This window comes from Equus przewalskii, chromosome 5 (assembly GCF_037783145.1).
Source record: "Equus przewalskii isolate Varuska chromosome 5, EquPr2, whole genome shotgun sequence".
Classification (NCBI taxonomy): domain Eukaryota; kingdom Metazoa; phylum Chordata; class Mammalia; order Perissodactyla; family Equidae; genus Equus; species Equus przewalskii.
The window spans coordinates 34706042-34730494 of NC_091835.1; the positions used below are offsets into that span (position 1 = coordinate 34706042).

The 24453-nt window shown below is 40.0% G+C and overlaps 1 protein-coding gene across 2 annotated transcripts in view; it reads right to left on the reverse strand.

Moving 5' to 3' along the window:
* The window catches only part of VWF (von Willebrand factor), a 184595-nt gene that overhangs the window by 34752 nt on the left and 125390 nt on the right, over nucleotides 1-24453 (reverse strand). For both annotated transcript variants that reach the window (XM_070620571.1, XM_070620570.1), the window contains 8 exons: nucleotides 24269-24409; nucleotides 23829-23972; nucleotides 21811-21972; nucleotides 20810-20853; nucleotides 20320-20497; nucleotides 2430-2650; nucleotides 1064-1256; nucleotides 527-868 (listed from right to left, as the gene is read on the reverse strand). In XM_070620571.1, coding sequence (XP_070476672.1) covers nucleotides 527-868; nucleotides 1064-1256; nucleotides 2430-2650; nucleotides 20320-20497; nucleotides 20810-20853; nucleotides 21811-21972; nucleotides 23829-23972; nucleotides 24269-24409 — 1425 coding nt within the window. The remainder of the gene's footprint in view (nucleotides 1-526; nucleotides 869-1063; nucleotides 1257-2429; nucleotides 2651-20319; nucleotides 20498-20809; nucleotides 20854-21810; nucleotides 21973-23828; nucleotides 23973-24268; nucleotides 24410-24453) is intronic.

A 24453-nucleotide genomic window follows, 5' to 3' on the forward strand; every position in this document is an offset into this window, starting at 1 on the left:
TACCTGATTCATTCTGGTGTCCCCCACATGTTAAATGATCAATAAATGCCAACTCCAAGTAGGGAAGCTGACCTTGAAGGAGACATTTGTACCCTAGCAATCCTGTGGTATTTGTAATTAAGAAGCTTTTTGGTATTCAAATGGAAAAATTCCACTCACCCTACAAAATCCCGCTCAGGCATGGCCTACTCTGGGAGCCTCTGCCAAAGCTTGGTGGAATTTCCAATTCAATGTGATTGGTTATTCTGTATTTTGATGATGCCTATATGTGTCTAATACATGAAAATCACATTTGAACTATAGAAATACTAATAGAAAGGATCGTGTTTTCCTTTACCTAGAAATTCTACATTCAAGTTACTTATATATCTACCATCTTATTTGATCCTAACTGGAATCCTAGGTAATGGGAAATAAGGGATTTTGATCTTCATTACCCAGATAAAGAATTTGAGGCCCAGAGAGGTTGAGCAGGCCCATAATTAATTGGTCTTCGCAACTTTTGGGAGTCCATATGGAGACTCACCACAGAAATCAGCTGTTCTCCAGTCAACACAGACACCATTGGTCCGACAGAGGTGGGCATAAGAAGCAATTGCCTCACACACTTGCTCCTGGTGGCAACTGTCCTGCTGGCAGATGGCGTAAAATGTGGCTGGAGCAAGAATCTTGTGGCATTCAGCAAACAGTGCTGAGAGGAGGACCTGGCAGTGGGAGCTGCTGGAGACAGGACACTGCTCCTCAGGAACAGGCTGGCATGTCTGCCCTGGCTGCTGCACAGTCCATTCCTGGATGAGCCTTTTCCAGTCGGTGGTGATCGTGCCATCCCTCAGCATGAAGTCATTGGCCCCATTCTCATCACAGATCCCTAGAGAAACAAAGAAAGACAAGAATGGTAGCCCTGGGTGCTAACTTATAGATGCCAAAGACCCGGCCATTCTGCATCCCCACCAGAGTCTGAACCTTGCTACTGGACCAGAAATATAAGCACCCAAGAGTCTTGAGAGTAGAGTAAGGAAGGTTTATTACTATAAAAGGGGGAGAGCAAAGAAAATGTTCTTACCACAGAGACCAAACATCTGTGAAGCAAAAGTCTTGGGGCTGAGCTGCAGCTGAAACTCATTGTTTACTGGAGTGAACGTGAAGATGTGGCCAAGATGGTTGAATCTGATCTCAAACATGATGGCACCATAGACGCTGACTTCCATGTTCCCACCCACGTAAGGGACAGGGACCAGTCTCCCATTCACTGACACCTGCCCGAAGAAGAAATGACTCATCAATAGTCAGAGCAATAAGAAACCCTAGAATTTCACTCTTAGCTTCTTCCCAAAGTTACTGGCAGTCCCTACACACTCCCCACACTCAACTCCAGTGTTACCCACAAACCCTAACATTTGGCAGCAGCTCTTCTAAGATAAAGGGGCTTTGCAGAGGAGACTTGACAGGAGAAACGACGATTACAATACTGTACAGACGGCCATACACCTGGAACCTGAAAGCCTGGAGTTAGAGCGAACCTTGAGTCTGTGTGCACACAACAGGGAAGGCTGATCCCTCCAGGCAGGCTGGGAAAGTGCCATTTTGCCGACTCATCAGGGTAGTGTCTCCAGGAGCACCTAACAGGACTATTCTAAGTCTTTTTGGTTTATTTATTTATTCACATATATATACTTTTTGGTCACTAGCTCTTTGGAGGCCCTACCATACATCATATCAAACATATTAAAATGCACTCATATCCCATGAGGAATATAATATTTGCTGTAAAAATTTTGGAAAGCTTCTTATCCCTTTGATTTTAAAATTTTTGGCTAGGTGTTACTCATTTAATATATGACTAACTGCGATTTTTCAGCAATTACTCTACATATTCAAGAATTCTTACAAAATGAGAACATGTAACCTATAAGTCATTTTCAGGTAATGAAATATTTATGATTTCTAAATGAGCAAGTAAAGAAGTTGGCATAATGTAACCTTTTATAAACTTTTAATCAAACATTTCTTTATATCAGTTTTGTAGTTTTCTTCTTGAATTTTGGATCCATACATTTTGTTTAGGCCCTAAATATTTTCCTTTGGAAAGCTCACAGGGCCTAGGCATTGGGCTTATAACTCCTGCTGGGTAAACAGTCCTGGTGTCAACCCCAATTTTCTACCAGTGCAAGAAACTGACACAAAATTCACAATTTAATGCTACCTAAAATTGACCCTTTCTTCCAAATCTGGGCCCAGAACAACTTGGAATCATGCCAAAACAAGGGAGAGGGCAAGAAGCCCCTCCTAAGAAGGTGGTGCTCTCCCCATTAGGCAGAAGGTTGAGACCTAACAAGAGCACCAACTCAAACCATCTGCCACCAGGTCCACGTGTTTCCCCAAAGTCCTGCTGCTGCCTTGCCATTGGACCCGCAGAAAGCACCTCTCACCTCCATGTCGCTGTGGAGCTCAACCGAGAGGCCATTATGCTTCACCTCGATGGACTTCATGCAGGCCTGCCTCGCCCCAGGGCCGCAGGCACCATTGTGGAGAATCACCTCCAGGTCCTGCTCCTTATTTTGAAGTAGAACATATGAACAGTCTCCAGTCAGCTTGAAATTCTGCCCATCAAAGGTCACGATGTGCCGGGTAGAGCTGCCCATGCACGCACCTGGACAGGGAGAGCAAAGGATGGGTGGGACATTATCCAAACTCCCATAATGCAAGGAGGCAGACATTACCAAGTTGCACACCAATAAAAGGAGCTGAGAGCTGAATGGGCCCTTTGAGTTCTTATAGTCTAATTTCCTCCATTTTACAGATTAAGACACTGAAATTCTAAGAGGTAGAGGGGCTCAGGTAAGTAACACTTGGCCATTAAATAGTTTCCTAGAGAATGTTTGGAGGAACAAGCATTACATAAAAATGTGGCAAATTATAGAACCATACTTCCAAAAACTTTAAATGTGCAAAGTGAATGATCTACTCCACAGGGATCCCTTGGCACAGGACACAAAGTTAAGTTCCAGGGGTGTCCAGAACTGTTGAAATCACAAGGAGCTACACAAACCATGAGCTCATAATCTCATTGTAAAGAAAGTTCACCTAAAGACACACGTGTCCTTTCAGCTGCCAAGTGACTAATGGTACAAGTGGCCATGTGTCTCCATCCCTTAAGATGTCACACAAGAGAAATATTTCTGAAGCCAAAACAAATGGCTGGGTCTCAGCACTGCCTCATTTGCCACTCATTCATTCACATAATCAGCAAATTCTCAAGGTTCCCATTAAACATCTTTTGGGAATGCTAATCATCTCACAGCTACATAAGATGCTTATGTAAAAATCCCCCATGGAAGGCACCACTGCCATATATGATTTGAAAGCTAATCTCGGACCTAATGAAGTTGGAGATGAGCTTTCCAGACAAACCATAAGCACATCTACGGTGGTGGGTAAATGCAAGCACAAGAACTGAGAGGCAGATTCAGCGGGTCAGTAAGGCCACACTAATGCCCGCACTCACAGCCAGGCCTGGGCAATCTCTATCTGCACGTGTGACCTATATATCACGGCAGCGTGGTCACTGACAAACGATGAGTCTGGATACACCATTTGTCAGAGCTAAGCAGCCTCCCCAGGAGTTCTCTCACTCGGAATCTCCTAAGGCCCTGAGCAGTCAATCACTTCCAGTGGCAGTACTCAATACGACTGGCCTAGTGACATCCATGCTTATGCTGCAAATTACCCCAATACTCCAGCCTTAAATATTGTCAAATCTTAAGGAGTCCAGCCCAAATGCTCTGAGAAAGTAGTAAGTCACCATGCAAAGAAATGGTTCTAGCTCACACTTGGCAAGTTAATGGGAAGGGTTTGCCCACCATAAGATAAACTATTACAGTGAAACGGATACTTCAGAGCCAAAGGAACTCAGGATTGAATTCTGTCGCACTACTTATTTGCACTGTGATCTTGGAAAAATTACCTAACTTCCGTAATCCTCTCCTATGTCCTCTGCATAATAGGATTATAATAGCTACCTTTTAGGATTATTCTAAGAATTAACTGCAATATAGATCCAATGCCTGCCTAATAATGCATGACACACATGTGCATGTTTGACAAAAAAACCCCTACAAATCTTATGAACAAGTCAATGCCACAAAGGAAATCCAATAATTCATAGAAATAAGAAGGCTTCTGGATTGTAGATGTATGGAACTGGAGGTCCCCCTGCCCCAGAATACTGAACAAAATCACCTCCCAACAAACCATCACTTTGTACTCCAGTTCATTGATCAGTGTTAACGAAACATATTCCTGAACACATTCTAGTGTTCAGGACACAGAGAAAGTTAGGCTGAACCAATTACAATTAATCTCTGAGAGGAAAACAGTTCACTACAGAATAAAGTATATCACTTATAAATATCTCCTGAAGTCATTTATCTCCTCTCTCTCCTTTTCTTCAACGTCTTCCTACTCATTCTCTTTCTGAGTAACAACAGATCCATCTGTGACAGAATATTACATTAAAACTTTCAGCTAAAGTGTCAAAATAGGATGGATACCAGATACTGAAGCAAATTTTTAGACAGACAAAAATGCAAATGTTCAAAAAGACATCCAACCAGCCAAAGACAAAGGCAACTGCCCAGGTCCCCATGACCTTGTCAACCAAACCAGTACAGAGCAACAAGAGGAACAAACTTAACTTCATAGAAACCACGCCTCCAGCACAACTAGAAAACACAGAGGGCCCAAACTTTAATGTAACTGTAAATAAAATAGGAAGAAAATAAACACCAATCCCAGCAAACAATGTCTCATTCTCCTGCCACCAGCGTTCGTCATGAGCAAGGGCAACTGAGGGAAGTTGTAGAGAAGAGAGAAGAGAGGAGCTAGCAGCAGGCCCAAAGTTTCTCTAATACCAGCCCTAGAAAGAGAGTCCTCAGTGCAGAAAGACTTAAGAAGCAGCTTAAAACAAACCCAGGGTTAAGAGACCATCTGACAGGCTCAGCTTCTGGGGGGAAGAGCAAAAAGGCATGGGAAGGCGCTATTTGGCAGTTGAATGGTGATGTTAAAAAAAAGAAGTAAAAGGGGAATTCTAGGAAGAAAAAGGACTAAAAGTCAGAGGACACACAACCCCTCAGCACATGTGTGCACGCACACACACACATCACTAAGGAAACAATTTTTCTACACTGACAGAAGAGCACGTCAGTGAACCAGAAATCTTGTAAAACCTCAAGTACATAAAATGAACAGAAGAAAATTAAGAAAGTCTATATAAAGTTACTTCAAAAAATCAGAAAATGAGAATCAATACTCCTCAGCTAAGAAAATTCCACCAAAACAAACAAACCATGAAACAGAAGAAACCTGTAAGACAGCACTCAAGCTAACTTAAATATACTCAAACATTTGCAAAAATGAAAACCGCCTTGAATGAGAATTTTTAAAACTAAGAAATAGACAAAAATAAGAATCAATAAAAATTGAGCTGCTTGAACTCAGAGAAAAAAATGGAAGCAAAAGGCAACATCATCTCAGAAATAAAGACTAAATTATAAGGGCCCAAGGGAGAAGAGACCAAAAAAGAAATTTAGTGAGGCATAATTGAAGAAAAGCAAGAAACAACAAAGAGAATGAGAATGAGTTAATGACAGGAGTAAAAGAGCCAGAAAGAAAGTAATGAAAATGTAACACAGACAAAAAAAAATCAAAAACAGAGTCCTTGAAAAACAAAAACAAAACAATGGAACAGAACTAATATTTAAAGGCTACAATCCATGAAAAGTTTCTTGAAATCAAAGAACCAAATCTACATATTGAAAGCACATGCCAGATGTCCGGAAAAATTAACCGAGAACAGTCAACTCTGAGACATATTATGGTAAAATTGTTAGATTTCAAGGATAAAGAAAAAATTCTCTAAATCGCCATACAAAAAAATCAAATAACTTACAAAGGCAAATAATTAGATTGTATCAGAATTCTCAAAAACAATATATAAAGCAAAGCAACAATGAAGTAGCATTTTCCAAAAACTCAATGAAATAAAGTGCGAATCAAGAATTTTAAAGTGGGTGGTCCTGTAGCCTAGTTGTTAAGTTTGGTATCCTCCAGTTCAGTTCCCGGGTGAGGACCTACACCTCTCGTTGGCAGCCATGCTGTGGTGGCAACCCACATACAAAACAGAGGAAGAGTGGTACAGATGTTAGCTCAGGGAGAATCTTCCTCAGCAAAAAATAAAAAGAAAAGGAAAAAAAAGAATTTTATAACCAGCCAAGGTGTTCTTCCAGTATCAAGTCTATAGAAAAAGAGTTTTAAACGGACAAAAACTTTTGGCAATCTGAACCCATAAGCCCTTCTTGAGAAATCTACTAGAAGACAAGGTTCCTCCAACTGAAAGATGACTAAGACATGTTATCAAAACAACGGAAGATTTTATTTATGTCATCACAGATTTAAAACTAAAGCAAAGGAAGAGAGGAAGACTAATGTGCAAATGTTACGTGCTGTAACAAAGTAGAAATAATGCAACTAAAAAATGGGAGGAGAGGGAGAGAGAATGCTGCAAGCAGAATAATCTCATTGATGACGTATAAGCAACAGGTAGAAGTTAACGGATGCTATTAAAAGTTAACAAACCTGTTAATGAATGATTAAATAAGAAAACAAGGGACTGGGATCATTAAAAGAGGTAAAAGTACAAAGGTAGAGACTAGAACAAAAATATAAGCCTTCCTAAACACCAGAAAAAGGAAAAATTAAAAGACAAAGAATACACACCATGTAGAGAGAGTAATAAAATAAAATATAACATAACAAACATATTTATAAAATATAACAGAGTAAGACTAAATATAATTGGCAATAAATGAAAATATGCTTAACTTGTCCATCAAAAGAAAAAGATTTTCAATTTGGCTCAAAATCAAGATCCAACTCCACATATACAAAGGACATACGTAAAATTCAGAACAGCTAAAGTAAAGGGATGGACAAAGGATACCAGGCAATCAGCAACTAGGAATAGAGATTCTGATATCAGACAAAGGAGAATTCTAGCCAAAAAAAGTTGAAACATGACTAATGACAGCATTTGTGAATGCCAGAATTCACAATGTAGACATAACAGTTGTGAATATCTATGAATTGCAACCATCTTTATGAAGCAAAAACTACAGGAGATGCAAAGAGACATTGATAGACAAACTAATAGTAGGAGACGTTTACATACCACTCTCAGTATAAGACAGATGAAGTGGGCAAAAAAAAGTAAAGATATAGAAGACCTAAGAAACAAAATTTGAAAAGGTGTATCTTATGGATTATTATGGACTGAATGCTTGTGTCACCCCAAAATTTATGCTGAAATCTCAACCCACAATGTGATGGTTTTAGGAGGTAGGGCCTTTTGGAGTTAATTAGGCCATGAAGGGGGAGTCCCCATGAATGGGATTAGCACCCTTACAGGACTGTGAGAAAAAATTTCTGTTGTTAATAAGCCACCTATGTGTGTTATATATGTATGTATGGATGTATATATCAAACTCTACACCCTGATAATAGAAAATACACCTTCACAAAAATTGATCATATATTAGGTGACAAAGAAAATAACAGTAACATACCTAAAGTAGAACTATTACAAACAACACTTGATCACAGTGCAGTAAAACTAGAAATTATTTTAAAATTTAAAAGCATCAAAAACCATTACATTTGGAAATTTTAAATTCTGTTATATAAATCTTGGATGAAAGGGGCAATACAAACTGAAATTACAGAATTTTTTTTAAAAGTAATGATAATGCTGGTGCCAGCCTGGTGGTGTAGTGGTTAAATTTACATGCTTCTCTTTAGCAGACTGGGGTTCAAGTGTTCAGATCCCGGGTGCAGACCTACACACCGCTCATCAAGCCATGCTGTGATGGTGTCCCGCATACAAAACAGAAGAAGACTGGCACAGATGCTAACTCAGAGATAATCTTCCTCAAGCAAAATGAGGAAGATTGGCAACAGATGTTAGCTCAGAGCCAATATTTCTCATCAAAAAAAAAAGTAATGATAATGAAAACTACATATCAGACTCATTGGGATTCAATTAAAGTGACCATAGAAAAATTCATAGCACTAAACACGTCAATAAAAAAAAATAAACAAAATTCCAAGTTCTAAAAAACAGAAAACCACAAAAATAATAAACTAAAAGAAAATTCTAGAAAGGAAATAAAATAAAAAACATAAAAGCATAAATTAATGAGTTAGAGGATAGGAAATAGACATAATAAATTGAAAACTTGACTGTTAAAAACATTCACAACGACAAACAATGAGTTACCTTGAGCAAGAAAAAAGAATGAACGAATACACAAAATAACAAATCACAAAATAAAATAATTATTAAAAGAGAATTCTTAAAAATATATTATAAAAGACTACTTTCCAGACCTCTATGCAAGGAACTCAAAAATCTATATGAAATGGATAAATTTTTAGGGAAATACAGATTACAGTAGTCCCTCCATCCACAGAGAATATGTTCCAAAATCCCCAGTGGACTCCTGATATGACAGATAGTACCCAATTCTTTTATACTATGTTTTTCCACATACATACATACTTATGATAAAGTAATTTATAAATTAGGCACAGTAAGAGATTAACAACAATAGCTTCTCTTTGGTGTATCTGAATTGCCAGCATCACTACTCCTGAGCTTTGGGGCCGTTATTAAGTAGAATAAGGGTGACTTGAACACAAGCGCTGTGATGCTGTGGCAGTTGATCTGATAACTGAGGTGGCTACTAAGTGATTAATGGGCGGGTTGCATGTACATTGTGGATCTGCTGAACAAAGGGATGGTTGATGTCCCAGGCAGGACATGGGACAGTGTGAGATTTCATCATGCTATTCAGAACAGTATTCAAATTAAAACGTATGAATTGTTTATTTCTGGACTTTTCCATTTAATACTTTCAGATCATAGTTGACTGAGGGTAACTGAAACTGCAGAAAGCTAACGCATGGATAAAGGGGAACTACTGTACCAAAATTGACTTCATTAGAGATAAAAATCTTAAGCAAACAAATTTCCATGAAATATTAGAAAAAACTAGCAAGGAACTACTATCTCCACAAAAAGTAAATAAGACAAAAATAAATAAAGTAAAATCCCTCTAGACCCAAACATTTTCACAAGAAAAGTTTACTAAACTTTCAAAGACTTGATAGTCACAATGCTCTATAAATTGTTACAGATAATTGAAAATGAGCAGAAACTCCTTAAGGCTTTTTATGAAACAAGTCACAACATTGCTAACTAAACCAGATAAAGATACTACCAGGAAAAAAACAAAACTACAGGTAGGAAGCACCAGGAATGTGTTTCCCCACCTAGACAACAACTGCAGTAGCAGAATCTGTCTGATGCAATAAATCAACAGAAACTGTCCCTGAGAAGGACCAGATGGTAGACTTACTAGACAAAGACTTTAAAACAACTGCCCCAAAGATGCTCAAAGAGCTAAGAGGAAGTGGACAGAGTTGAGTAAATGACAGAGGAACAAAATGAAAATATCAATAAAGAGAGAGAAAACATAAAAAGAAATGAAAATGAAATTCTGGAGATTATTGTAATTTTAGTTTGTAACTCCAGTTTTTGTTTTCTATGTGATTTAAGAGACTAACTCATTAAAAAATAATTATTAGTCTATGTTTTTGGATACATAACGTATAAATATGCAATTCTGTGATATCAATAATTGAAGGAGGGTGGGGATGAAGCTATATAGGAGCAGAGTTTTTGTATGTTATTGAAGTTAAGCTGGTATAAATTCAAAGCAGAGTGTTATAACTGTAGGATGTTAAATGTAATCCCCATGATAACCACAATGAAAATAGCTATAGAACACACACAAAAGAAATGAGAAAGGAATTAAAACATTTCACTACAAAAAAAATCAACTAAACACAAAAGAAGACAACATGGATGAACCTCGAAAAGATTATGCTAAGTGCAATAAGCTAGTCAAAATAGGAAAAACACTGTATGACTTACATGAGGTACTTAGAGTCATCAAATTCATAGAGACAGAAAGTAGAATGGTGGTGGCCAGGGGCTGGGCAGAGAGGGAAAGAGGAGTTATTGTTTAACGGGTACAGACTTTCAGTATTGAAAGATGAAAAAATTCTGGAGATGGATGGTGGTGATGGCTGCACAACGATGTGAATGTACTTAATACCACTGAACTATACACTGAAAATGGTTAAAACCGTAAATTTCATTATGTATATTTTACCACAAGCTTTTAAAAATAAGTAATTTTAAGATTACACACAATATTGCTTATGAATATCAAAGCCAATGTACTAAATAAAATATTACCAGTTTCCAACACCACATTAAGAAAATAATATACTAAACCAAGTGTGATCAACATTAGGAAATTCCTTCAAATACTATACTGTATTAATATACCTAAGGGAAAAAAATCATATGATTAGCTCCACAGATGCTGAAAAAGCCTTCAACAAAATTCCACAATCACTCCTGATAAAAACACTCAAGAAAATGAGAACTGAGGGATACTTTCTTAACATATAACAAAATATATGACTCTGTGTGTGTTTGTGTGTGTGTGTGTGAGCACGCACATGTGTGTGTGCACTTAGCCCTAAAGTGAGTATCTTAGTGGGGAAATATTAGAGACATTTCCACTAAAATCAGAAACAGGCAAGGATATCTACAATCTCTACTACTATTCAATATTGTACTAAAAAATTTGTCAATGCATCAGAGAAGAAAAATTAATTGCAGACACAACACTGATAAAGAAGAAGTAAAACAATTCTGTTTGCAGATGTTACAACACTCCACCTGGAAAACCATAGAGAATCCATGATAAAACAAACTCGATAATTAAAGAATTCAGACAGTAGGATATGAAATCAATACCCTTCATATATGCAAACAATAACTAGTTAAATAACATAATGAAGAAGAAAATAATTTTAAGTAGCAACAAATAAATTTAAATATTTGGAATAAACTTAACAAAGAATGTGCAAATCCTACATGAGAAAACTTTAAAACACTCCTAAAAGACAGCAAAGTCAACTTGAGTAAGTGGAAAGATGCCCTCTGTTCATGGATAGGATGATTCAACATCATAAAGGTGTCAGTTCTCTCCAAGTTAAAGTATAAGTTTAACGTAATCTCAATAAAAATACCAACAAACTTTTTATGGAGCTAAACAAGTTGATATTAAAGGTCATGTGAAAAAAACAAACATGAAAGAATAGCCAGGACACGCTATACAAGAAAACTATGTGAGGTACTAGTCCTACTACACATTGAAACATACTATTGAGCTTCTGTGATTAAGACAGCATGGCACTGGTACATGAACAGCTCACAACCAGAGGAAGCAAATAAAAAGTCCCAAAATAAACCCACACACAGAAATTTAGTACATGATGAACGTGTCATCTCAGATCACTAGGGAAAAGATGGATATATCAATAAACGGTGCTAGGACAACTGGGTAGCTATTTGGAAAAGATGAAATTAGATCCATACTTCACACCATACACAAGAACAAACTCCAAATGGATCAAGAATTTAAATGGAAAAATGAAACTATGCATGTACTAGAAGAAAATATGGGTGAATTCCTCTTTAACCTCACAGTAAGGAAAGGTTTTCTATCTATAACTCAAATTCCAGAGACAATAAAAGAAAAGATCGATAAAATATTGACTACATAAAAATAAAAAATTGTATGGCAAAAGAATCATCATCAACAAAGTCAAGACAAGTGACAAAAATGGGAGAAAATATTTGTAACACATATATCACAGACAATAGGCTAATATCTCCATATAAAAAATGAAGAATAAGGATTAAAATCCAACAGTAAAGAAATAACGTCCAAAAATGTCCCAAATCTAGGGAAGGAAATGGACGTCCAGATTCAAGAAGACCAAAAGATTCCAACTAGGATGAATTCAAAGAAATCCACACTGAGACGTATTATAAACAAATTGTCAAATGTCAAACACAGAGAGAGACTTTGAAAACAGCAAGAGAAAAGCAACTCTTCGCACACAAAAGAGCCCCCAGAAGATTATGAGCAGATTTCTCAGAAGACGCCTTGCAGGTCAGAAGGGAGTGGGATGATACATTTAAAGTGCCACAAGGAAAAAACCTGCCACCCAAGAATACTATATCCAGCAAAACTGTCCTTCAAAAATGAAGGAGAAATAAAAACATTCCCAGATAAACAAAAGCTGAGGGAGTTCATCATCACTAAATCCATCTTACAAGAAATATTAAAAGGAGTCCTTCAAATTAAAATGAAAGAATGCTAGACAGCAACACAAAAGTATATGAAAATATAAAGCTTGCTGGTAAAGGTAAATATATAGACAAATACAGAATACTGTACTACCGTAATGGTGGTGCATAAAGCACTTTTAATTCTGGTATGTAACTTAAAGACAAAAGTATACAAAATAACTATAAAAATATATTAATGGATGAAAATATAAAAAGATGTTATTTGTGACTGATAACAAAGTGTGGGAGGAGAAGTAAGAGTAGAGTTTTTGTATGTGACCAAAGTTGTTGTTATCAGCTTAAAATAGATTGCTGTAACTATAAGATTTTTTTATATAAGCTCCATCGTAATGAAAAGAAAATACCTATAGATGGTACACAAAAGAAAATGAGAAAGAAATCAAAGCACGTCACTACAAAAAACGTCAAGGAAATTGCAAAAGAAGAAAAGAGGAACAAAAAAGCTACAAGACAGACAGAAAGAAACTAACAAAAAGGCAATAGCAAGACCTTCTCTATAAGTAATTACTTCAAACATAAATGGATTAAATTCTCAATCAAAAGACAGAGTGGCTGAATGGATTAAAAAAAGAAAAAGCAAGATCCAACTATATGCTGTCCACAAAAGATCCACTTTAGATTGAAGGACACCCATAGGCTAAAAGCGAAAGGATAGGAAAGATACTCCATGCAAATGGTAACCAAAATAGATCAGGGATGGCCATACTTACAATAGACAAGATAGGCTTTAAGTCTAAAGCAGTCACAAGAGACAAAGAAGGACACTACATAATTAGAAAAGAGTCAATTCACCTGGAAGATATAACAATTATACGTGCACCTAAGATCAGAGCACCCAAATATGCGAAGCAAACATTGACAGAACTTAAAGGAAAAATAAACAGTGACATAACAGTAGGAGATTTCAATAGCCCACTGTCAATAATGATAAAACTTTCAGATAGAGAACAATTAAGGAAACAGAGGACATGAGCAACACTATAACCAAATAGACCTAACAGACATACACATAACACTCCACCCAACAGCAGCAAAGTACACATTTTTCTCAAGTGCACGTGAAATAATCTTCAGGAAAGATTACGTTAGGTCACAATACAAGTCTTAACAAATTCACGACTATTGATATCATACCAAGTATCTTTTCAGGCCACAATGGAATGAAACTAGAATTCAGTAGCAGAAGGAAAACAGGAAAATTTACAAATCCGTGGAAATTAAACAACACACTCTTAAACAACCAATGGGTTGAGAAGAAATCAAAAGGAAAATTAGAAAATGTATTGAGACAAGTGAAAACAAAAACACAACACACCAAAGCTTATGAGATGCAGCAAAAGTAGTACTGAGAGAAGTTCACAGCAATAAACACTTACATTAAAAAAGACAGAAGATCTCAAATTAACAATGTAACTTTACAATTCAAGGAATTAGAAAGAGAAGAACAAACTAAGTTCAAAGTTAGCAGAAGGAAGGAAATAAAGATCAGAGTAGAAATCAGCAAAATAGAGACTAAAAAAAATAAATCAACACAAGTAAGAGTTGGTTTTTTTAAAGATCAACAAAATTGACAAACATTTAGCTAGACTAACTTAAAAAAAAAGAGAGAAGATGCAAATAAATAAAATCAGAAATGACAGAGGAGACATTGCAACTGATGCCACAGAAATGCAAATGACCATAAGAGACTACTATGAATTATATGCCAACAAATTGGATTATAAGTAAGAGGACTGAATTAGTAATCAAAAGTCTCCCAACAAACAAAAGTCCAGGGCCATTGAAAAAAGAATTAATGCCAATCTTCTCAAACTTTTCCAAAAAATTAAAGAGGAGGGATCACTTCCAAACATATTTTATGAGGTCTGCATCACCCTTATGCCAAGGCCAAAGGAAGACCAAGAAAAGAAAACTATAAGCCAACATCCTGATGAATATAGATACAAAAAACCTCAATAAAATACTAGCAAACCAAATTCAGCAGCACGTCAAAAGGATCATGCACCATGATGAAATGGGATTTATCCCTGGGATGCAAGGATGGTTCAACATATGAAAATCAATCAATGTGATACACCACTTAACAGAACAAAGGATAAACCCACACGATTATCTCAATAGATGCAGAATAAGCATTTGACAAAATTCAACACTCTTTCATGATAAAAACTCTCAATAAACTAGGAGTAGAAGGAAATTACCTCAACATAATAAAGGTCATATATGAAAAGCTCACAGCTAACATTATACTTGGTGGTGGAAAACTGAAAGCTTTCCCTCTAAGATTAGAAATAAGGGAAGGATACCCACTCTTGCCACTTCTATTGAACATAGGACTGAAAGTTCTGGCCAGAGCAATTAGGCAAGAAGAAGAAATAAAAGACATACAAACTGGAAAGGAAGGAGTAAAATTATCTCTGTTCACAGATGACATGATCTTACACAGTCATGCATCGCTTAATGATGGGGATACATTCTGAGAAACGCGTAATTAGGCAATTTTGTCAGTGTGTAAACATCACAAGGTGTACTTACGCAAACCTAGATGATACAGCCTATTACACGCCTAGGCTATATGTTATAGTTTATTGTTCCTAGGCTACAAACCTGTACAGTATGTTACTGTACTGAATACTGTAGGCAACTGTAACATAATGGGAAACATTTGTGTACCTAAACATGGAAAAGGTACAATAAAAATATGGTATAAAAGATAGAAAATGGTACACCCGTATAGGGCACTGACCATAAATGGAGCATGCAGGGCTGGAAGTTGCTCTGGGTGAGTCAGTGAGGGAGAGGTGAGCGCATATGAAGGCCTGGGGCATTACTGCACACGACTGCAGACCTCACAAACTCTACTCACTGAGGCTAAAGTTATTTTTAAAAATATTTTTCTTTATTCAATAATAAATTAACGTTAGCTTACTGTAACTTTTTTGCTTTTTAATTTTTTTAAGTTTTGGACTCTTGCAATAACACAACTTAAAACACAAATACATTGTACAGCTGTACAAAAATATTTTCTTTCTTTACACCCTTATTCCATAAGCTTTTTTCTATTTTAAATTTTCGTTTACTTTTTAAACTTTTTTGTTAAACACTAAGACACAAACACACTCATTAGCCTAGGCCTACACAGGGTCAGGATCATCAATATCACTGTCTTCACCTCCACATTGTCCCACTGAAACTTCATCAGGGGCAATAACACACTGAGCTGTCACTCCTATGATGACAATGCTTTCTTCTGGAACACCTCCTCAAGGACCTGCCTGAGCCTCTTCCTGAGGAGGTGTCACTCTTTTCAGAAATATGTCCATGGTGATTTGCTTGCTTTGTTCCTTTTTTTCATCATATCTTGCCTGTAAGCAGATAATGCACCATGAATGTTCCTCTCTATTAATGAAAACCTTTCAGCATCGGGGTCCATGTTTTCAAGCTTTTTAAGGAGCTTGTTGAGGTCTGCAAAAGCTTCTGCTAAACCCTTCACTGTAAATTGTCTTGAGGGGGTTCTTCACTTCACATTTGTTAGGATCACCATTATGAAAAAACAAACAGGGGTCAGCCTGGAGGCTGAGTGGTTAAGTTCGCCCACTCTGCTTCCGTGGCCCAGGGTTTCACCAGTTCGAATCCTGGGTGTAGACATGGCACCGCTCATCAGGCCACGCTGAGGCGGCATCCCACATAGCACAACCAGAGGCTCTCACAACTACAATATACAACTATGTACCGGGGGGCAGGGGGGAGGGGGTGCTTTGGGGAGAAAAAGGAAAAAAAACAAAAAAAAAGAAAATTGGCAACAGATGTTAGCTCATGTGCCAATCTTTTTTTAAAAAAAGAAGGAAACAAACAGAAAATAACTGCTGGGAGCCGTGGCTACATCATTTGATCGGCTGTTTGACAGGGTCCAGCCGATTAACGCCGAGGGGTGCAGGGTCGCCCCTTGGTGAAGAATAACCGGCCAGCCCCTCACATAGTTCTGAAACCTGTGCTGCTTCTAATTGCCCTTCATTCCTTTTCCTTTCTTAACCTCCAGTTTTCACTCCTTTGGGTGGCTGCTTGGGAGGCACTACCTCCTGGGAAAATTAGATATCTTAAGAGAATGTGACCACCTGCAGGTAACTTTCAAGATATTTTTCAGTTAATTATTGGAGGAGCACACAGTCCCATTTGAGACAATCAGAAAGGAATCCTGCCCAGATAAGATGTCGAATCAGGTTTATGGCCTCTGTCTGGTTAATGTTTCCTTCTCCCTCCAGTTCTTTGTCTAAATATATATATGCATCGTCCTTCTAAGTTTGCTGGTTAATTGGATGATCAAGAAGTATCTACATATTATTCTTGACCTTCTGCTTTCTGTTAAAATGTTATAGAGGTTTTCTCCTAAAAGCAATAAATAATGAATAATTGATGAGTAGAAGGGCCGAGGGGTGCAGGGATGCCCCTCGGTGAAGAATGGCCGGCCGACACCCCTGATATTTTCTGAATTATATGCATGCTTTCTATCAAGGTTACGTGTATACTTATTTCTGTTTTTTATTCTTGAAGATATATAGTTTAGCTTAGTTTTTCAGCTCTTTGCTTTACTAACAAAGTGATACTTTCTCTGGCAGTGTGCTTAAGGGACTGTTAGCTCCACAATCAAAAAGACAAAGGAATGCTTCCACCCCCTAAAGGGCGCGAAAAAGTAAAGATGTTTAACTGCCCGCTGAGAATGCAGATAGCCCTGGGGATAAGACACCCTGGAGTCGCCTTTTGTTCCCATTAACCATCTACACTAATGGCGTAAATGATTGAGGGAGGCAGGGATGGCTCCACCAGGATGTAACCAGACGGACTGCTGTCCTGTCCGGAGGCCTGGACCTTGTCTCTTTGATTTAACTTTACCATGAATTACAACAGACGCCTAGGTACCTATCTCCTTTAGCTTAGAGACAACAAACACTAGTTAATTGCGGAGAAGACTACCATTAACCTTATGCTCTATAGAATAGAATGCTAATAAACATTCTTGTGCTCGTTTTTTACTTCCTTATCTCTCTGAGAATATTTGCAGAACTATTTCTGTACTAATCCTGAAAAATATATAAATGACACTTGTGCACAGTAAAGTCGGACTTGCTAACACCAACCCAAGTCTCACCTCCCCTTTATTTCCCCCTCACTCATCGCGCCAACACCGTCCATCCCTCAGGAACCTGGACTCCGCCGGGGCGGGACCCCGGCAAATAACAAGTGTTGACAAGGATGTAGAAAAATCAGAACACTTGTGCATTGTTGGTGGGAATATACAACGGTGTGGTCACTGGAAAATAGAAGGTGTACTCTGGGATTAAGCCAATATATAAACATATTGTGGATAATGGGAGCCAGGCTTCTCGCTGTCTGAGAAAGGAAGGAATAAGACATGTCAAAAGGACACAAGAGTCAAGTCGGAAGGCCTCTCAGTGGCCAAATCTGGGACCATTTGAACAAGAAAATAAATAATGCTGGTAATTCATTACACCCCATAGAAAAAAAAGAACCCATGAGTCCATATTGATACAAATAATTGAATTAATAAATGACAGAGCAGGAAAAACTCTTCCTTTCAGTGGAATTCCAACTAGTAAGTGGGGAGGGAACGACAGAAATCGAAATCACTATCTGGCAAACACCACAGTAAAAACTGTCTCAGGCAAGAACCATCAATGCACGCTAAACTGAGTGAGTAAAAGTATATTTCCACAGTGTCACAGTATCTCAGTATGTGATAATTATTAAATACAAGGAGGAAAATAGTAACTTTACTGTGGAGAAACCTGGTACACACCACCTTAACCAAGCGATCAAACTGAACATCACCAGTACTGGGAGAAACTGGTATCATGCGCCTCCTGATACATCAAAAAAGACACAGCATGTCTTCTGGAGTATTCTTGACAAAATGTATAGCCTGAATTTAACCAAAATTGAGGAACATTCTACAAAATTACCAGATAGAACTCTTCAAAATGTCAAGGCCACAGAAAAAAAAAAAAAGACTAAGGAATTGTTGCAGATTTAAGGAGACATGCAACTAAATGTAATGTGCGATTCTGGGTTGAATGCTACATTTGAAAAAAGGATGTTAGGACAATTGGCAAAAACTGGATAAGTTAATAGCATTTTATGGATGTCAGTTTCCTAATTTTGATCCTTATATTGTGATTACATAAGATATTACAGTCTGTTGGAAGGTATACAGGAATTCTTTGAATTATTTATGTAACTTTTTAATATCTTAAATTATTCAAAATAAAAAGTTTAAAATGTTTTTCAAAAAAATAGCCAAAATCTAGTCTCCTATCTAATCACTTCTGAAGACTTTCACTCATTTTAAAGGTATAAACAGAGTCAAGAAGGGTACTGAGGGATTGGATCTAAGAAGAGATTGATTTGAAGAGAGCGGCTACCACATTGTGAGTCTCACATCCCACATGCCCCACCAGGGACAAACGGGACACCCAAGCCGAATGAGCAGGACTCTCAGGAAGCCACTCCAAGAGATGGGTTTGTGTTCCTCACGGTCACAGAGAACACTGGACCAGTGTCTGACATGTGCCTGAGGAACGTAAAAGAAGGAGGCTCTGGCTATTGGCTAGAGGTGGCCAGGCAGCAAGAGAGAGATGTGCTGCTGTTTCAGGAAGCAGGTGTGCTCCACTCCAATGGGGGTGCCCAGGAGCATGAACCTGGGGTCAGATATAGGATCGACAGAAGTAATGATGGCCCAGGGTTGTTCTAAAAGTGGCCCTGTCTAAGAGAACTCCTGCGTTAGGAGAAGGAGGATCCCAAAAGATAAAGAGAACCTGTGAGGGGTTGAACGCAAAAAAACCCCTGAAGCGTGGCAGGGAGAAGCAGCAGCCACTCAAAGGATATAGACTACTTCTTCCACCGCACATCAGAGAAACGCAGCAAGGGAACATCTTAAGAAACCTCAAGGGAGCAGGCAGGAAAAGTGGCTGCCTTAACCACCCGCCAGGCCAGAGTGCAGAGCCCTCCCACAGAAGCCCCGTCACACAGGAACCTGAACCCCCTTCCAGCTCCTCCCTCCCCACGTTCTAAGCTGGGAGAGAAGCTGACCACGCCCCTTTCCCAGGGTCAGGCAGCCCTCACTGGGATAAGGGAGGTGTTTTAACTCTCACTCAAGTTCAAAGTCTTGATTGTTAGACAGGAGTGGTGTCTGATTATCAAATTGAGACTTTGTCTTATGACTTAAAGTGACCATAGAATTCTTTATGAATCAACAGAAATGACATGAGGTCTAGTCGAGTTCTCATCGAGGCCAGAGAGAAACTGTATCCCACTAAATAAATTCTAAAGGGAGAGTGAAATGTAAATTACAGCTTTGATTTCATCCCACAAGTTGTTTCTGTTCAGCATCGTAATTATGATCTATCCCCTGCTGAGTAGGGATTATCATGAACAGTCATCTCTCCCAACCGTGAGACAGAGGGCTAACCCACCCCCATGGATGAATGCTCTCCACAGGTTTGCACGAGATGGAGTTGACTATGTCCTCCTCTTAAACCAGGCTACTGTGACAATATAGCATTGCACTCAACCCACACACAGCTATGGATGTGATTGCAGCTTTCTGGGGGCATCTCGCCCACCACTATAATTCTACTGCCTAGATTCCTAAAGGCTGACTTGCCAAGAGCCAAGCTGAGCACTGAGCTCAGAAAACCAACTGTTCCTTTTGCTTATGCATAATCTGGGGAAGTGCCTTCCAAGGACACAGGAAGAGAACTGTGATCCCTGAGACGGAATGAAAGCCCATCCAGAGAATGGGAGAGGACGGGAATATGGGTGAGCGTAGCACGGTGCATGTGGTGAGGAGGGAAAGGGTGCCTCTGGCTGGTCAGCTTCTGGTCTACCTTTGTGCACAGCCAAGCTAAAAGCGCTGCCCCTTTAAACTGTCCAGGCTGGTGAAGCAAAGGACTCACAGGGGCAGGTCCAGCGGCAGCCACAGGTCTCTTCCACCTTCATAGGGGACTGGCCGTTGGGGCATGAAGGCCTCGGCCCTCGATCACAGTTGACCCGATGACTCTTCAGCAAGGTCTGGCCATCTGGCAGGCAAGTCACCGTGTGGCACTGATCTGGCAAGGTCCAGACGTCCCCAGGCTGAGGAAGAAAGAACCAGATTCAGGCAGGGAATAGGATGAGGCACTCCAACTCTAAGCCCATCCACCAGGCAACTGACCCCCTCTGAGGATATAGTGACTAGGATTTGGACACGAGCCTAAATGGCCAGACACAGGAAGCAGAAGGCAAGATTTACAGGTGGAACCCACTTCCCAAAAAATAAAAAACAGGATATAACAGTAAGAGGGAGAAATGGACCAAGACCAGAAGAGGCAAAGTTAACCAGGGGGAACAAGGGCCCCAAATATACATTTCTGATCTTTCTTTCAAGGTCAACAGAAAGGAACTTACCCTCTTCTCATTCCCATCCTCATCCATGCAGACACTAACAAACCCTGAAACAGACATGAATAAGGTCTGAGTCCCCATCGTCACCCAGAAATTCTAAGCTGTACACAACGTCTGCTTGGGCCACCTGGGCTAGTCCTTGAGTCGACTTAACTCCAAAAAGAATCTGTGTGCGCTTAGCAGTGAGGATGCAGGTACCCTAGATTGAGAGATGGCCATCCCATGCTTCTTCCCGCATGCTTTGTGGTTATTAATGATTATGGTGATAACAACACTGACAATATGGCAAGAACTACAGTTCATGATGCCTTTTCACAGTCAATATCTCCTTTTCCTCTTTCACATGTAGCTCAGTGCCCAGTGCAGGAAGAGGGGAGGAAAGGAGGCCATGAAAACTTGAAAGAGATCTTGGAGATGCCTACCAGGAAAGCTATCATGTAGCAGGAAAGGGCAATACCTCTGCAGCAGGTTTTGACTCATAGCTAATTACATTAGGAAAATACATAAAACCAGGTTTTAAAAAAGCACATATATGGTAAAAAAAAAAAAAAAAAAAAAAAGTTTCTAACCTTAAATCAACTTAAACTGTGGTACTTTGATATGAGATCCTATGTAACTATATCTCTAAAGCCCTTTATGCCCATGCTGAGGGTGAGCACTGGGCATGGGGTAAGACCATGATGTGCAGGATGTTGGGGTTCCTGCTTCTGTCTTCTACTTCTTTTTCCCAAGATCCCTCTGCATAAATAAGCTTGGGCTTTCTCTGATAAAGTTTGGATGGACGGTTAGGATGGAAGGAGGACTATGCACAGAGAACTTTCTGGTAGCACCTTGGAGGTTTGTAGCGCAAACCTCCCATCAATAGAAACTTAAAGATCCTGGTCTAATCAGAATCTTCATTCAAGGTCAAATCTCGTGCATGGGCACCCTCTGGTCTCTAGAATGGGTTTTGCTATCTTTGGTTCTGTTTTTGAGGGGGTTAAGAAAGGTATTACAATACTCACCAGAGCACAGCTTGCGGAGGAAGGAATTGCCCAGCAGGACGGTGGAGAGGTCTTCAATTCGCTGGAGCTTCACCAGGTTGGAGCTGGCCCCTGAGCCTGCCAAGATCCTCAGCTGGGCCTCATCATACCGATCCCCAATTCCAATGGGGAACACTCCCACTCCTAGGGTTAGCAGAGAAAGAAGAAGGGGTCTGTATCCACTTGCTTTGGTCAGGTGGGCTCAAAATAGAGTGGCCTGAAGTCATACCCAGCATCTGTCTACAGCCTCATGTTTTCCAGACTGGCCACATACACCAACCCTGGGAGAAGGACATTCGATCAGTCAAAAATGCTAACAAGCTCCCACTCTGTGTCCGGTACTATTCTAAGCTATTCTAAGCAATGAACCTAGCAGATCAATTCCCTGTCCTCATGGAGCTGACACCAGGGAGAGACACAACAAACACAAAAATAAGTAAATATCTAGTATTTCTGATGTGGATAAGTGTTTAGGGAAAACCAGAATGGGATAAGGAGGATGGGAGTGCCCCAGGGTAGGGATGAGGGTTACTGTTTCATACAAGGTGGTTGCAGAAGTATTCAGTGAAAAGATGATATTTGAGCAGAGACCTGAAGTGAGGGTGGAAGGAGCTAAGAGGATACCCCAAGCAGAGAACAGCGAGTGCAAAGGCCCCAGAGCAGAAGTACAGTTGCATACACCAGGGTGGCTGACACAGAGCAAACAAGTGGGGGAGTCAAGCACAGATCATGCAAAGCTTCATAGGCCACACTAAGGACTCAACGTGCTCTCTGAATGAAATGAGGAGCCAGCCAAGACTCTGGAGCAGAGGAGTGTCATGAGCTGACTTCAATTTTAAAGAGTCACCACAGCTGCTGTGTTGATCGTGAACTGCAGGGGACAAGGGAGGAAGCTGGGGTCCCAGTTAGAAAGCTACGACAATAGTCCGTGGGGGCTGGGGTCAGAGTGACAGTGGTAGAGGTTGAATGGTGTGGTGGGATTTTCAGTATAGTTTGAAGATGGAGCTATACTTTGCTGATGGATTGAATGGGGTGAGGAGGGAGGTATGAGAGAAAAAGAGAAATCAAGGATGCTGACATTTTTGACCTGAGCAACTGTAAGGATGGAATTGTCATTTTCTAAAGTGGGAAAGACTGTCGGAGGAGATTTGGGCGTGAAAGTCAGGAATTCTGTTTATACTGAGTTGTCCGCTAGAACATCTAGGTGGAGTTGAGGTGAGAGACCCAGGCTGGAGATAAGAATTTCGAAGTCAGTGGTATATAAATGTGTTTAGAACCATGATACTGAATGAGACCACCCAGGGGGTGAGTGTAAGAAGAGAAGAGAAAATGTCACAGGGCTGAGCCTGGAGCACGTGTGCGCCCACTTACAGATGAGAAACTGGGGCTCTGAATGGTTCAGTGACTCGCCCTAGATCATGTCTGTTTCCTCCAGACCACAATTGCTCCCTTTCTTGATGAAAGCCTTTCTTTGGATCCTCGATACTAAAGGAAAAACATCTCCATCCTGAAATTCCCCCAATTAGTTCTCCAGAAAGTTCCAGGTATTTGCAGTTTGCTTAAGGTTACAGCTGATTTTCTGCTAGCAACTTTTCAGCTCCTGTAAGCTGGGTGCATCATCCAAATATATATCCTTTCCCTTTTAGGGTCCTTTTCCCTAAAATAATCGATTTCATAAATATGTCACATTTATTCAAGAATACCACTTTAAAAACGCAAGGTGCAGAGGTGTGACCCACCCCTGGACACAGAGGGAAAATATGGAGAAATTAAAGGTTACAATCTATCTAAAGCATGCAGACAAATGAAGGATAAACACACATTTATTACTCTTTGGTTTCCAAATAACACAGGTATTGGACAATTTCCTGCTGCTTGAAACCAGCCCACATGTGGGCGTTAAGCATTTAAACTCAGCCAGGACATCCAAAAGTAACCCCCGCCCACTTTCAATCCCCTGGTAGTTTAGGAGGCCTCGGGATTGTACGCTGGACACTTACGGTTGGCTCTGGCCGCATCGGCTGCTGCATCCACCACGTCCGTGGAGACATCCATGACTAGGATGACCACCACCTTAGAGGCTCCAGGCCTGGCACCATGGATTTCTGAAGTGACATATCGCACAGCAAAGGCCAAAGCATCCCCTGAGAATGGAGAGTAGACCACACCATGTCAGTCCTGACTGCAGGACACGGTGTTTCTGAAGCCACTGCGCAGCCCCCCTCACCATGGGTCCTTAGGTCATCGAAACTGAATGGTTCAGAGACTCAGAGAAACCTGTGAGTGAGATGTGGAAGGGCAAGAACCCCTAGGCCCTCACTTTACAGAAAAGGAAACTGAGACCAAGGAGCAAAGTGACTGGCTGAGGTCACCCAGACCCTTATGCCAAGAATTAGGACCAGATGAAGCTCCTGCATCCCACCCCGAGGCACCACGTTACCAACTTGGCTGGGGCCTCCCTCCCGCTGCATGAGGTCCACGAGGCTCAGTAAACTGGCTTTCTCCTGGGGCACGTTCCACGGCACGTCAATGGTGGTGATGCTTCCGTACTGGAGCACTGACACCCGAGTGAGCTGAGGACCTAACAGGAAAAAGAATATGGGAATCATGCTCAGGATCAGGTGG